This window comes from Larus michahellis, chromosome 1 (assembly GCF_964199755.1).
Source record: "Larus michahellis chromosome 1, bLarMic1.1, whole genome shotgun sequence".
Lineage (NCBI taxonomy): Eukaryota > Metazoa > Chordata > Aves > Charadriiformes > Laridae > Larus > Larus michahellis.
In genome coordinates this window covers 99,831,763-99,846,416 of record NC_133896.1, presented here as the reverse complement: position 1 = coordinate 99,846,416, position 14,654 = coordinate 99,831,763, and the positions used below count along the sequence as shown (strand labels likewise).

The 14,654-nt window shown below is 36.9% G+C and overlaps 1 protein-coding gene across 15 annotated transcripts in view; it reads left to right on the top strand.

The window, feature by feature from the left end:
- Positions 1-14,654, top strand: part of SENP7 (SUMO specific peptidase 7) — a 50,021-nt gene that overhangs the window by 18,141 nt on the left and 17,226 nt on the right. For 8 of the 15 annotated variants that reach the window (XM_074596033.1, XM_074596091.1, XM_074596080.1 and 5 more), the window contains 9 exons: positions 397-594; positions 2,200-2,397; positions 6,505-6,617; positions 7,360-7,526; positions 8,489-8,849; positions 9,419-9,576; positions 10,584-10,730; positions 12,230-12,263; positions 13,117-13,290. In XM_074596033.1, the coding sequence (XP_074452134.1) occupies positions 397-594; positions 2,200-2,397; positions 6,505-6,617; positions 7,360-7,526; positions 8,489-8,849; positions 9,419-9,576; positions 10,584-10,730; positions 12,230-12,263; positions 13,117-13,290 (1,550 nt within the window). The remainder of the gene's footprint in view (positions 1-396; positions 595-2,199; positions 2,398-6,504; positions 6,618-7,359; positions 7,527-8,488; positions 8,850-9,418; positions 9,577-10,583; positions 10,731-12,229; positions 12,264-13,116; positions 13,291-14,654) is intronic. The other 7 variants (XM_074596109.1, XM_074596060.1, XM_074596141.1 and 4 more) reach the window with 4 other exon arrangements.

Genomic DNA, 14,654 nt, shown 5'->3' with positions numbered 1-14,654 from the left:
GAGTGCTTGTTTTCATCCTGCAAATGTTCAAGTGTACCCTTTCAGAATAGTTTGTAAGGCCATAGTGATACCACTTCCAGCATTTTGCAGTAAAAAGATGCACCTGAATGTCCATGTTTCTTCACTGAAAGTTTAACTCTTCAGAATCACATATGGATGTGTTAGTTATTGATGTCAGAAGAATAAACCTTGAAAGGCTGTCCTGATCAAGAGAGACACTTGTGATTCCTCTTCTCCAAAGAGAACTGCTTTGTAAATTGTCAGGCAAGTGAACTTAATTCTACTGAAGATATAAGGTATGATGCAGAGACAGTAACTCATAGAAAAGCTTTGTTGAATTCATGTGACTTAAGTTCTCAGCACCCTATTATTAATTTATTATTATATGTATGGCAGGCAACCCAAAGTTATCTTGACGAATGTCCTGAGGACGAAAATAGGAAGAAAATACACACAGGCGCAACTTAAAACTGGTGCTAATTTTTCTGATGCTGGCAAGCTGCAGTCAGATCAACCACCCTCATCATCTGCTGCCAGTCTAATGATATGGCAAATTTTAAACCCTACTCTCCAAAGCCTTTTTGTGTCTAAAAGGTACGTTGTCTTTGCCTCGTGTCACTCAACAAAATAATTTTCCTTTCAGTTGTTTTTTTCATGAGAAAGTATTCTTTGTTGTACCACAGCCATCTTGTTCATGAGCTATATTCTCATGTCATCTGACTTGACTGAATTCCCTTGTACCTGGTTCCTTTTGATAATCGAGAGAGATGGTGCCAGGCACACTGTGGTGGGTTTTCTGATCAGATGTCTTCTACATGGTCCTGTACTAACAAGACCCAATTAATTCTGATTCAGCCATTGGACTCTCAAAATGTTTGGATTTTTTTATTCTTGTGAAAAAAGTACACCTGTATTTAACTGCCCTCTTTTCTCAGAGAAGGTGTCAGGATGTATTTTCACTGTTACTATTTCAGACTACTCATGAAAATGAGAACTGGCATAAAGGGTCAGAAGAAAAGCATATCAAGTCTGGTATCTTCCTCCCCACCCTACCAGGCAATGGTCAGTTGCAGATATCCAGGGAAAAGTATGGCTAGAGTGAATACTTTTTTGCGCTGTTTTCTCTCTGAGCTTCTGATGTTCAGAGACTTCCTTTATTGGAAGTTACATCCAGACTACAGTATTCTTTGATATCAGACTTTTCCTCTAAATCATATCCTCATTGCTTATCACCTGTGTGCCTCTGCAGCATCTTGTCTGTAAGGTAGTCTACTGATTGAAAGCAAATTTACATCTTAGTGCAAGAGGAAATCTGAGCGCTCCCCAGACGTCATGCAGTCAGTGCTGGAGTGTGCTTTGTAGATGTATACAGACAACAGGAGAATTATGTAGTCCATACCCAAAAGACAATGTTGTTCACAACAGCTTCAAAAAAGGCCACGACATTACATCCTAATCCAAAATAAATTGCAATGGAAGTGGTAGAATTTAAATCCCATCTTGAGAAACTAAGTGAGTAAATCAAGAGCTATACAGCAAGCTGTCTGCAGTGGCATTGCATGAAGTAAGTTGTGCTGCTCTTACGCACTTGTGCTCAAGTTGGCAGTTGCATCTTTGTATTTCTGTTTATCTTATTTTTGATGCTTGTCTCTTCTAACACTTGCAGATGTTTTTTCTGAGCCTTGTTATTGCTACTCTGTAGAATGCCATCTGGAAGTTGAGGAGGGGAACAAAATCTAATGCTACCATTTTGGTGGTGCACTACTTTTCTACTTGTTTACGAAGTGCTTGAGAAAATCCATTCTATTTTACTGGAGGCTTCTTGTTCACAGGAAAATCAAGATTGTTTGCTCCATAGTTCTGAGAAATGTGTACAAATATTGTATGAAAGCTATTTGGAGATAAACAGTTACCAGTTTTTACGCAATGCTTAGGTGTTAGAGGCAATACAGTGTGAATTGTATGTAGCTAAGGTGAAATTATATGTCTGGCATTTCTTACCCTGGTCTCTTGTTGCTTTTTTAAATTTATACACTTACCTTGGATTTTAAATTCCTTAGTGGGATTTTGTTTTGTCTCTAAGGGACTGAAAATAATGATGTTTGATTATCAAGCCTTTAAGATACGTGAATTTAACAAGAAGTTTCTTTCTCTAGATTTCAGTGCAGTATTTATGATTTACTGTTATATATGTGGCAGGCAACCCAAAGTTATCTTGACGAATGTCCTGAGGACGAAAATTGGAAGAAAATACATAGACAGCCACGTAATAATTGATGCAGATTTATCTGATGCTGACAGATTACAATCAGGTCAACTACCCTCATCATCTGTTGCCAGCCTACAGACATGTCAAATATTAAGTTCTCCTCATGAAAGTTCTTTTCTGTCTGAAAGGTATGTTACTCACTGATGATTTTGCCAGTCTTCCTGAAATGACATGACTTCACAATGGAAAAGAATTTCCCTGACACAATTTTTACTATACTCTTGCCTTGAAGCAGGAGATCAACTTCCTGAGTGCAAACTAAGATGCTGCTCCAGTGAGCCGTTTTAACATTGCATTTATTCTGATTTGCTGCACCTGATATTAATAAGCTACTTTTCTTTCATAAAAGGAATTACCATTTACAGTAAATCAGTGTTTTGATTTGTGAAGATGGCCATGTAATTCAAACACATTTAAGTTGGTTTTGTGTCTAGAACCAAAATCTTGCTTTCCTGTTGTTGTTAATGTGTTCTAGTATGTTTTGAAGTAACCTCTTTTGCAGAATTTCTCCAAATTCGTCTCTGTGATAGTTCATTTCTTTTCACATTAATCCACTAGTGTTCTCAATCCCAACAGAAAGCCATTGTTTAAGGGCTGTATGTGTGTCCTCTCATTGCTTGACATCTACTTTTCGTCTTTTCTTTCTATGTTTAGGTTGACTGAGCATCACAGTAACACTTGACATATAAAACTGGCAGAAATCAGATCTTATATAATGTTTGTTTTGGTCTAAGATGGCAGTTGAATTCAGAGTAAGCTTTCCCTCTTGTCTTTTATGGCCTCCTCTTTGCTTAACAGCAAAGTATCCAGAGGAACAAGTAGCAAGAAATTGGGTAGAACAACAGAAGAAGGAAGAGAAGAATGATTTGTGAGGGCAGGAATAATCAATAGTTACCAGGTTAAAGAAATTGTAAAATTCTTGAGGAAAGTAAGTCATATTCCTCATTCTGATATATGAACATCTTAGGGAATCTAAATTAGTAAGAATTCCTTTCTCTTTTTTGGTGGGATCCCCATTGCTGCTTAAATTAATCTGACAAAGCTGCAATTTAAGTGAGGGATTTACAACAGTTTATTATACTGTCTCATTTTAGAAATATTCAATTTGTTGCTAATAAATAGTTTTCCATAACTTTGGGATGACTGAAATGTGGGGAGCTTGTTTGAACTCTTGTATGTAACTCTAAATCTGAGGAAACATCTTGTGTATTTTTTCAAGCTCATATCTGAAGGGCAGCTGTTGAGTTTTATGTTAAGCACAAGAATGGTTTGAACTAGTCATTTTTTTTAGTAGTTGGTGTACTCAACTTGTTTTATATTTGGAGTGGTTCATTGCTTGAAGGATTAATTTTCTGTTCCTGTGATATGCTTTTTTATTAGCAGGAACCAACATCTGGAGGATTTTCCACCCCTCCCCAGTGACCAGCATGTTAGCACAAGTTGTAATAGATACGGCATATGAAATGGAGATCAAACCACAGATGTGGTTTGATCCTTGTCACCTCTCTGTAACTAAGGTCTGCATAACATACCCTTGGCACTGATTCTTTTGGGGTCTCTTCTTTCAGAGGAGAGTAAAAGCTCCCCCCTTATAATGGTTTTATATACATATATATGTGCACATGACCATCTAGAGATTCTTTTGTATTGTCAGAGTAGCTAGAATGCACACTGTTTTACTGAAAATTGCGCCAGTTTTGTACTACGGAAATTTCAGATTAAGTCAAAGAATTCTGTGTGATCAGAACAGGGTGGTAATAAGTTAACCTTTCTCTATCAGCTAGAAGTTGCTGTGAGTTCCCTGTTTCCTTCCTTGCTTTTTGTGTTACAAAACTGGTGGATTTTTTTATTGCTTGTTCACTACAACCCAGCATGAAATGCATTTGCTTATGTCACCACTGACCTATCAGTATAACTAATGAATTTGAGGTAGGTCTTAAATCTAAAGAAACTTAAGGTTTTAAAGTGTGTTTTTTACTTGTTTCTCATGGCTGTTGAGAACACTTCAGTATGTACTGGCATAGCTTCTTAGCTTATGCATATATCGAAGAAGTGCATTTTAAACAGACTTATCAGCAAAGATTGGAAGTGAAAATAAAATGTGCAGAATTTGTGTATAGAGTAAATATGTTTAGGAAAGTCTATTAGCTGAAGTATTCCTATTGAAATGTTTCCTGTTGTTGAAATCATAGAATGGTTCGGATTGGAAGGGACCTTAAAGATCATCTAGTTCCAACCCCCCCTGCCCTGACCAGTGGACAGGGCAACCCACTAGACCAGGCTGCTCAAAGCCCTGTCCAGCCTGGCCTTGAACACTTCCTGGGATGGGGCATCCACAGCTTCCCTGGGCAACCTGTTCCAGTGCCTCACCACCCTCACAGTAAAGAACTTCTTCCTGATATCCAATCTAAATCTCCCTTCCTTCAGTTTGAAACCGTTACCCCTCGTCCTATCATTACACTCCCTGATAAAGAGTCTCTTCCCCATCTTTCCTGTGGGCCCCCTTTAGGTACTGGAAGGCTGCTGTAAGGTCTCCCCAGAGCTGGAAATACCAGAATTGTGATATTGGTGTAAAACAAATGCTAAAAAAACACTTAGTGATTTAGTATGCTCTTTTAAGGCAGTCAAATCTATATAGCTGTTATGCGTACAAATATTTAAGTTGAGAAAGAGATGTGGGTTCCAAAACCAAGTTTTCTGTAGTGAGGTTATTCCAGAACTGGTGCTGCGTGATCTATGGCAGACTCTGTCTTTATCAAGATATAGAGTGAATAATAGTGCTTACCGAACACTTTTTCTGTATTATGGTCCAATTCATGATTCTTTATGAATGGAAAGATAATCAACCATTTCTTCATGATGCTTTTACACTGTGCATCACTGTAGTATCAGAGCAGTCTGGAAATCTTTATTTCCCTTTACAGTATTCCCAAAGAGCAGTGATACTCCCAATCTACAGATAGGGCACTGAAGAACAGGTGCCTGCTCAGAAAGTGTCCAGCAGTGTTGGCTGTTTAGTTAGAGGTGTCAAGAATGTTCTTTCTCATGGTTGGTGATGTTCCTTATGGGTACAGACTCAGCTGCCAGTGATTTCAGTCATTGTGATGATAGCTTAGCTCTTTGCAAATTGGAGACCGCAAAATTCTGTGTTAAGCACGTTATAAAACAATGAATGCAAAAATCCCTTTGGATTAAGTAAGGTGAAAAAAGGAGTGGAACAGATTTCCAGAGCAGCATTAAATTGCTTTATCTATGAAATCTTATTTCCTTTCTGATTTTCCAGTTCTCACAGAAAGTGAAACAAAGGTCATGAAGGTTAGTTTCTTTTATCTTGTAGCCCTGATAAATTTTCACAAGTCTTGCATACTGAATGTAATTAAGTTAATGTGAGAAAATACCACATGCACATATAACTAAAAGCTATCCTAATGCATACATGAGAAACCAAAATACAGTTATGTAGACTTTTGTGAGCTGTAACAGAGAAGTTGAGAATGTGTTTACAAGAGTAGACCTCAAATGTGAGCATGTCATACTGTTCAGTCTGTCAGCACCTCCTGAGTATATTCTCCTATTTATAAAAAAGCAACTAAAATTTTTAAAAAAACAAATTACTTTCTTGCATGTCTGTCTTAGAATGAAACTACAAACTCAGCTGAACACCTGTAGGTTGCCTAGTTTCTCGTACTGTAATCTTTTTCTGTTTCTTCCTCATTCATGTCCTGTCGTCCCCCCCCCCCCCCCTTCAGAGTTTCTGTTTTAGGCCCCTTTGAGCAGGAATTTCTATTTCAGATCTTCTCTCATTGCAGGAATTTACTCAGTGGATTCTATTAGCAGTTCTAAATCTAAATTAAAAATACTACATTGCCTCATTCCCACTGCATTCATGGCAAAGGCAAGGATACATTCAACTGACTGTTCTCTCTTTTTTTTTTTCTTGTTATGTGTTCTAGTTGCAGTCATGCTTTACAGCAAAATAATATTCCAGTGTCTGATGCAAATATGTCAGATTTTCATTCTTTGCACGTTTTAGAAGCATCTGTTTCATTAATAATGTCAGAGTATCTGTGTATTTCCGTAACAGAAACCGAATTAGTTTGTGTTTCATTTGTCAAGCTCGCCATGCTTACGAGAGAGACAGAACTTTGTGGTCCAACCAACTCTTGTTTCTGTTGGGATTTTTATTCAGTATTCTTTCAAAATTAAAGATAAGTCATAGTTAATATTCTTTACAGGTCTGAGCATTGCCTGAGAAAGACAGATGATGATCTGTGTAAATTGACCAAGGCTTCTAAGGAACCAGGAAAAAATGTCTTCACTTCTAGAAGACAGAGACTGCAGAAGAAAGGTTTGTAGTGAGCAATAATCTGGCATTTAAGTATGAATTTTGGAGGCGTTGGGAAACTTTCTTTATTTACTCTAGTATTATGAGGCGAGCACAGAAATAAAATAGGTGTTGCACGCAGTGTATGTGTTTCCTTAAAATGCAGTTCTTTTACAGATAATGGTAAAACGTATCAAATAGCTGTTTTTTAAATAGGAATAAAGCTATGGCTAATCAGATCTGTGGAAGAAAAAGGAAACTGAGGGAAGCCTCACTGCAGCATTATAATCCTGATTTTATAAAAAGTCTTTTACTCTCAAGAATGTAATACATTAAGAATGCTCAAATGGTTTGTGAGCCCTCCTAAAATGTTTATGCTATATGACCGTATTTGCTGCTGAAAAAGATGAGCTCTATGCTGAGTCTCCAGAAAGAACATACTGGTTAGTAATATTTGCAGATTAGAACAGGAAATGGAGAATATTGCATCCATCAGAAGATAAAAACTGGAGTATGGAGTGCTAATTCTTACTTGGAAGTGAGGTACGAATTTGGTTATACCCTTATCTTAACTAATTCTGCAATAATAATGTTTCCTTAATTATTGTACAGAATATATTTTGGCAGCCACACACATTTAAAAAAGGAACGAACTATTGCGGAGGGTATCTAGTTCCATGCATTTAATTTAAGATATAACAGATATGAAGAAATACAAAGGTGTTTAAGGATAACCCATTAAATCACTTGGTTTTTCCTGACACAGAAAACCAGAACTATGATGAACTGGAAAAGAGGAGCAGAAACATGAACAGCACCACTTTTAGTCAGAAGGAAACGGGCTCTTTTGATTCTGAGAAAAGGAAAAGAAGATCTAGTGGCCATATTTCTGATGATTGTAATGCACATATTCCAGAAAAATCACTTCTGTCTGTAAGTTGCACTTAAGTTTAACATATGTGTTTGTGTACACACATGCACACACTCTTCAGTAGCAACATAAAAAAACCAAAATAAAAAAATTCTACTAATAAATAGGGTATCTAGGGATACTATTACACCTGTTGAGGGAAAGTAGTTCAGTGGTGCATCAAGAAGAGTGAGTATATGTACTTCCGTCCACAACATCAGAATATGCTTGTTGTAGCAGAAAGGTGGTGAGATATGAAAGACGGTGTTTCCTTCAGACAGGAGCATGGAGTAGTACAATCTTGGAAATAAGGCATCTAGCTACTTAAGTGAGGCTTCTTTCACAGTCGGTATAGACTAATTAGGGACTTCAATACAAAAATTACAAAGTATACCTGGGGTTATTAAAATCTTGCAGATGTCATCTTTCTCCCTCGTCAGTCTGTCTTACCCTTCCCTAAAGTTTTATTCTTATCTGTCATTAAGATTTGGGGGGAGGGGGGCGGGTGGGGAGAAAAAAGACTGAGGGAACCAATCAGTAAAGTACAAACTGTGATTTATATTCAAGCATTTGAATACAATAAAGGCATCTCTGTAACCTTCTGATTAAAACCCCACAGAAGTAGGTAGTTGCTGAGTCCTGTTCACCTAGTTGACCAAGCCACACATTTGCAGAGTAATGAACATCACTGGTGCTTGGTCTTTCAGTGTCAGGCAATGAGAGAGCTGCTAAAAAAATCAGAAAGAGTTTCTTGATCAGTTTCAATGGGGGTCAAAGTAGACTTTTAAAAGGTGGTCCCTCATACCTTTATGTAACAACCTTTGGAACACGAGGAGGGAGAAATTACTCTGACTTGTGCTCTAAATGCAGCTGCATTAAGCTATAATTATTTTGTCTAGCCCGTGGCTAAGTCTCAGTGGTCGCTGAGCCGAACCACCATATATCAAGAAATAAACATATATCCTGTCTGATTCCTGTTTTCTAGAAAGAGCAAAGATTGAGTTCAACTGAGTCTCCTGGCCGCAGAACACCCTGTGAGGATGGACAAAGTCACAGATCTAATACAATTCTGTTGCCGGACTGTATTCTGCAGCCATTGGAGAGAGAATATAAAGACGCTTCCAACCACAACCGCTTGAGGCCTGCTCACAGCTGCACAGAGGAACCTGGGTCAGAGTCTCCTTCCAGAAATTTGTCAGAGAAACAGCTTTCTGTCACCAGTGAGGACATGATTTCACCAGGAGTTAGCGCCCTCAGGAAATTAAAGATGGACGCATCACAGTATCTGAGCAAGCTGCGGAACAGAATCTGCAGGGGTAATCGGCAACTTGTTTCAGTTGACCCAAGTATGTACTGTGTCTGTGCTGCTGACAATTACTATTGGTACACCTAGGTACTGGGAGAACTCATGCGTGACTGCCTAGTTGAAACATATGGAACAAAAGATTGAAGACAGAGATCGTGCTGTTTGTAATGCATTGTGCAGGTTAGAGAACAGTGCCTAGTGCCAGTGACCTCTGCTGGAGTGCAGAGGGTCCTGTACTGAGAAACAGGATAGAGGGCAGGATTTTCAAATTCCAGTCCTTATGGCTACAGAAAATCAAGCTCGTACTTTTAAATTATGCTTAAACTGAGGAAAAAAAAATTCTCTCTTCTTTGAAGCAGCTATGTTGTGGCCCGTTTCTTTTAATATTCAAATAATTTTGAGCATCTTGGGTAAAAAGTGTTAATATAGGTACAAAGCAGTACTTGTTGCATACACTTCCATGCACGCAGACCTTGTATGGTTTGGGCAATGTCCTTCAATATTACATGCTGCAAGAGAGAATTCTTTGCTCATCTGAAATCCACAATGAATGAAATATTCTCAAGTCTGCATCTTGTAGTATATGTATACTTATTTTTTCCTCTTTAGTTGTCCTTTCCAGTGATGATGAAGATGTGTCTTCTGAGCCAAAATGCACAGAGCTGCTGCAGGATAAGATCACTGACAATAAAGAAACAGACGAACAGTCTGACTTCTGTTTCTCAGCAAAGCAATTAGAAAACAAGATGGAAAGTCCCACAGAGCAGGTAGTCCAGTTTCTGGCCTATGTGTTGTTATGCCAACCCTTTAATTTATTTCTCCAATGTTTATTTTTTCTTGCATGTTAGCACAAAAGTGAAATGTTTAGAGCAGATATGTTTAGTTCCAGCAACCAGCTGTAGCTGCAGTAATTTATTTCACAGATAGAATATAGAATTCTGGACAGTCTTCAGAAAAGATCTGTGGCTCTGAAGCTTGAGTGTTTTTGCAACATACAATGCATTTCATATTTTGAAAATAAACATTTGGAAATGTTTAATATTACAAAACAGGAAGGATCAAGTAGTAATCTGAGCTAGAGGTTAACAGCATGAAGATACAGCTGTGAAAAGCTTTTTTTTTTTTCTACACAATGTTTTTTATATTTATTGTAGTTAAAGTCAGTAGTTTCTTCTTGTCATCTAGTCCCCTGTTGTAATTCAGTGCAAGGAGAAGTTGGAGGATCTTTGTTGACAGCAGACAGGGATAGGGTGAAGTTCCCTTTCCGGTGTGGCTAGCAGTGGAATTTGAATCTGAAACTAGCCATAAAGGTTGTTGCCCCACTTTGGACTTGGTTAGCCTTGTGCTGCTTGCTTTGACCTGGATTTAAATTGTCTCTATAATCCTGAAACAAGCCAGAAGAGACAATGTTGCCTCTTCTCACAGATGCGTTGTTTTGATCATAAGCATTGAATTGGATTCTGTACCTTTGATAGGGTACCTTTGAAGAGGGGTATTTTTTGTTGCTTTCTTGAGTTTTTACTTGGTTCTAGATTAGTAAAGAGCACAGCTTATGTCTTGCCAATGGGAACTTCAGAGGTGCAGTAACATACTGTTAGAACGTTGTCAGTAATGACTGTAATAACATTTACAGCTTTTTAATATGGATTTCTCATATGGAAATTGACTTTGGGAGTAAATTCTTAAAAACATAAAGAAAAGATTCCTCAGGTTACAGGAGGGAAGTGTCTCATTTAAATCTTTGTGGTAAATGTACTTTTCCCCCCCCCCCCAGTTTTTAACAGAACCAATTGATGATATGTGTCCTGTCAGCTTACCTTCTGGAAGCCCACCTAGAAAACAGATGAACCCAGCATTGGATGTTGAATTTGATAGTCTATACATTGGGAAATTTAAATGGTTATCAACAGGTCCTGCTAGGGTAAGTTGTTCTATTACAATGATATTTTGAGAATATTAAAAAATTAAATTTCTAGTTAGGCAAAGTTAGTGGTACTTAGTGTGGAAGCACTGAGTTTGGAATATTTTTACATCAAATTGCTTTGGCTAAACGATGGGTTGTGTATTCCATTACCTCATATGCCTGGATTGCTATTATTAGAAAAGCTAACTGGGATTTTCTGTGGCCCCAGTTTTCAGAGGTAAAGGTGCTGTATAAATGCTATACTGGAACAGAAATCATACCGAGGAAGCTTTTTGTGAGTTCTAACAGAAAATAATGGCCATGTTAGAGTTCATGTCACTTGAGATAAACACCAATTACTTTTCTCAGAAATAGTACAGATACTAAAGTAATCCATAGTGATAAGAGTTCAGATATATACCATGTGCTGATCTTTCCTTTTAAACAGAGAATTGCTTGTTTTGTAACTTTAAAGAGCAGAAAACCAACACTAAAAGCATTAGTGCATAAGCAACATGCTACTCATAGGGTGTAGAAATACAAGTGAAGGTGTACTTCAAGTGGAGTACCAGCTGCAGGAGTTTCAACAGGTCTTTGAGCAGACTCATTCTGTATATTGCAATTGAAAAATAAATGTTTGAACATGTAAATCTTTTATTTTTGCCTGCAGTAAGACATTTTGGAATCTTGGATTGTAATAATAGTTTCAGCTTTTCACAAAACAGGAGTTTTGTGCAGCAGTTCTCATGCAGTAATGGAAACATTTCATGGAAACTTCCTAAATTAATATGCCAAAACCATTTGAGAAATGAGTTGAAGTACGTTTAGAATCAATGCTTTTAGGTGGAAAGTGAAATTTTTCCTTGGAAAAAACAACTTTGTGCTTACTGTGGTAACGTAAGAGAAATGTCTTTGCTCAATGTATATGACAACCTCATGTCAAAGTGACAATAAAGCATTCTTTATTTAGCCAAGTTGTCTTAACATAGCAGCAGTGTTAAGTGGAAACTTTAAATACTTTAATTCGAAGTTTAATATAAATAGCAAAGTAACACCCCAGTGTTGGACCATTTATATAGCATTCCTTAATTCAAATAGTGCAGCTGACAGTCTTTATCACGAGGAGTTTACAAATGAGCTGGTTTTGTCCCAAGTTTTTTATCAGTTTTTTTTCTTGTTAAGGAGTCTGCAGGCAGCTCTGCAACTTTCTGCATATTTCTCAGTACTGAGCACCTCTGGAAGTCAATTTGCTGTCAATTACATTCTGCAATGTGTATTCAGGAGTGTTGTTTTCGGTAAAATAGGCAATATTAAGTTCTTAAATTAGGCATATCGGACGTGGCAGTGTTAGGTTAACAGTTGGACTCAATGATCTTAAGGGTCTTTTCCAACCTAAATGATGCTATGATATTATTTTCAGTTTATTTGGTTATGTGCAGTTAATTAAAATTCTTACTTGTGTTTTAATTATTTTGTAAAAAGCAAACTAATTTATATTTTTTGTAATCTTATTTCAGTTTACAACCAAGTATATTATGATCCCATTTCAAGGTAAGAGAATCTCTTTCTTTAGCTTTCTCTTAACTATCTCTTTAAAGTATTGCATTAAAATACTCAGTATATATTTATATTATGAATAATTTATAATCTTATTTGCTTTCACAAAGACATTAAATGATGTTAAAAATTACAGTTTACAATAATTAAAAATTACAGTTTAAATAAATAAGTGTTGGTGTCTGTAAGTGTAAGCATTAATAATTTATCATCTTCTTACACTTACAAGGTGAGCTTGTAGTTTTAATGGCCTTGCCTTTAGCATCCCTGCGTATGTTAAGTGTTGAACTGTAGTAAATATGACTCTGTGTTTTTGAGGTGAAGCGTTAATCTTTTCAGATTAGGGTTTTAGATGACTAGGTTTATTAAAGAAAAACGTATGAGTTGACTAAAGCTGAGAGGAATATAACTCTTAGATTTGCATTTGGTGCATTTTCTGAAGATGTGTGGTTTCTGTGTCTTGTAGGAGAAGGTTTGTGAGCAGTTCTGAATTGGATTGACTAAAGCAAATAGGAGTTCATGATTTGCAATATTTTTTCTATATTTGTAGGTATTAACTTGGTTATTCTGAGAAAAAATAGAATTTTTTTCATGAGGAATTGTGTGTTTAGATGTTTAGCTTTTGGTGTTACAATTTGATAACTTTTTTTACATAGTTTGTTATAGCTGATTTAAGTATTACATTCTCGACACACTTTATGTAATGCCGGGAATAAAATCTACAAGTACCATTTCAGTACACTCTGATCATACTTACGTCTTAGTATGTAATTGCTATAACATGTATGACTTTATAGTTACCCGTGGCTGTGAAATATATGGTTATTTTAAATTCTGTTTTCTACAGTGGCTCTTAATAAGAATATTGAGCTGACAGTGGATACTCTGGATTTGAGAAGGTTTGGCTTGTGGAGAAGTGATGGTGACTGTTCTTCGAAAGCGATCATTTTCCTTTGGTTGTCTGTGGATTACCTAGAAAAGATTGAAGCCCAATTAGGAAAGTTAGTTATCAGCAAGCCATGTGAGTAATCTCTTTTCCTTTAATGTAATGAAAAGGTCTAATATATGGCATGTCAATAAAGCAGTTATTTTACAGTTATGCTTCTGGAATACTGAGGAAAGCCTATAGCTTTTTAAAGACGTGTTGGTCAGTTTTGCTTTTCTAAATTGCCTTGCTATACTTGTATTTGGAAGCAAAATCTAACTTAATGTGATTCAAAACCACTTAATAAAAAGACCTTGTAACACAGGCCAATTGTAATCTTTGTGAGGAGGCCTTCTAAAACTAGGCTTGTATATAAAGTGTTTCTCCCTTTAAAAGAAATGGGATGTTTTAAGTGTCCTTACTCTTGAGTAACGTATATGCTAGTTGAACGGCTTGGCAGATAAAGGTTGATTTGATCTTTGACAAGGCTGCCTTGGCCATTGCATTATTACTGGAGAAAACATCCACTAAAGGCCGAAGGGGCTATTTAGTCTGTAGGGTCTTATGGACTGCCTCTATTTATTTTTCTAGTGTGAAGCTCTGTAAAACTGAATATAACTTTTGCTCAAATATTCAGAGGGGCACAAGCATACAAGGTTTTTACGTTAGCAAAATCATTGCAAAATGACATCTAACAAAATGATGATGTCAGAGTTGCCTGTGTGAAATTTAACAGTATGTTTACCTTGTGTAATTAGCACCTGCATGAGGAAAAATTATAAGTAATGTTAACTTTAGATTAGGAGCATGAGTAGTTTGAAGTGAAATACTGAGTGAAATTTTAGCAGTGAGTTACCTTTACTTGATGTAGGTTTTATCAAAGTTACTGGTAGCTTCTATAGGTGCAGCTCCCAGTGAAATGAGTGGAATCTGGGTATGAAGCTGTGAGGAACTTTTTAATCTTAGGTTTATTTATCTTGATTACATTCTTGTTGTAGCAGAAATCTTCAGTTATTAAATTTCTATGCTTGAATGTTTTATGCTTTGTAAATATGTAGTAATGTAAATATTTTTAAATGTATGTAGAGACTTGTAACAAATCAGCGGTGGTTTTACAGATTGTGGAAATAGTTGCGATGATTCTGCTCTGCCTTCTTAGTGTGTTAATATTAGATGAAAATACATCATGACAGATCTGACATCCTGAGAGTGGTGAGGCTGCTGCTGCTCCACGTCCCTGGGTGAAGATGTAGTCCCAATAGGTAGAGCACATACGTAGAGCACATACGTACACGACATATATACATAGCTGGCCACACAGATAACACAGACACATGTGTGCTCGTACGAACATAGCACCAACAGCTTCATCCTGCTCCCCTCTCTGACTGAGCAGGATGGAGGCCCACTAGTGAGAAAATACATACATACATATATATGTGTGCGTGTGCATATATATG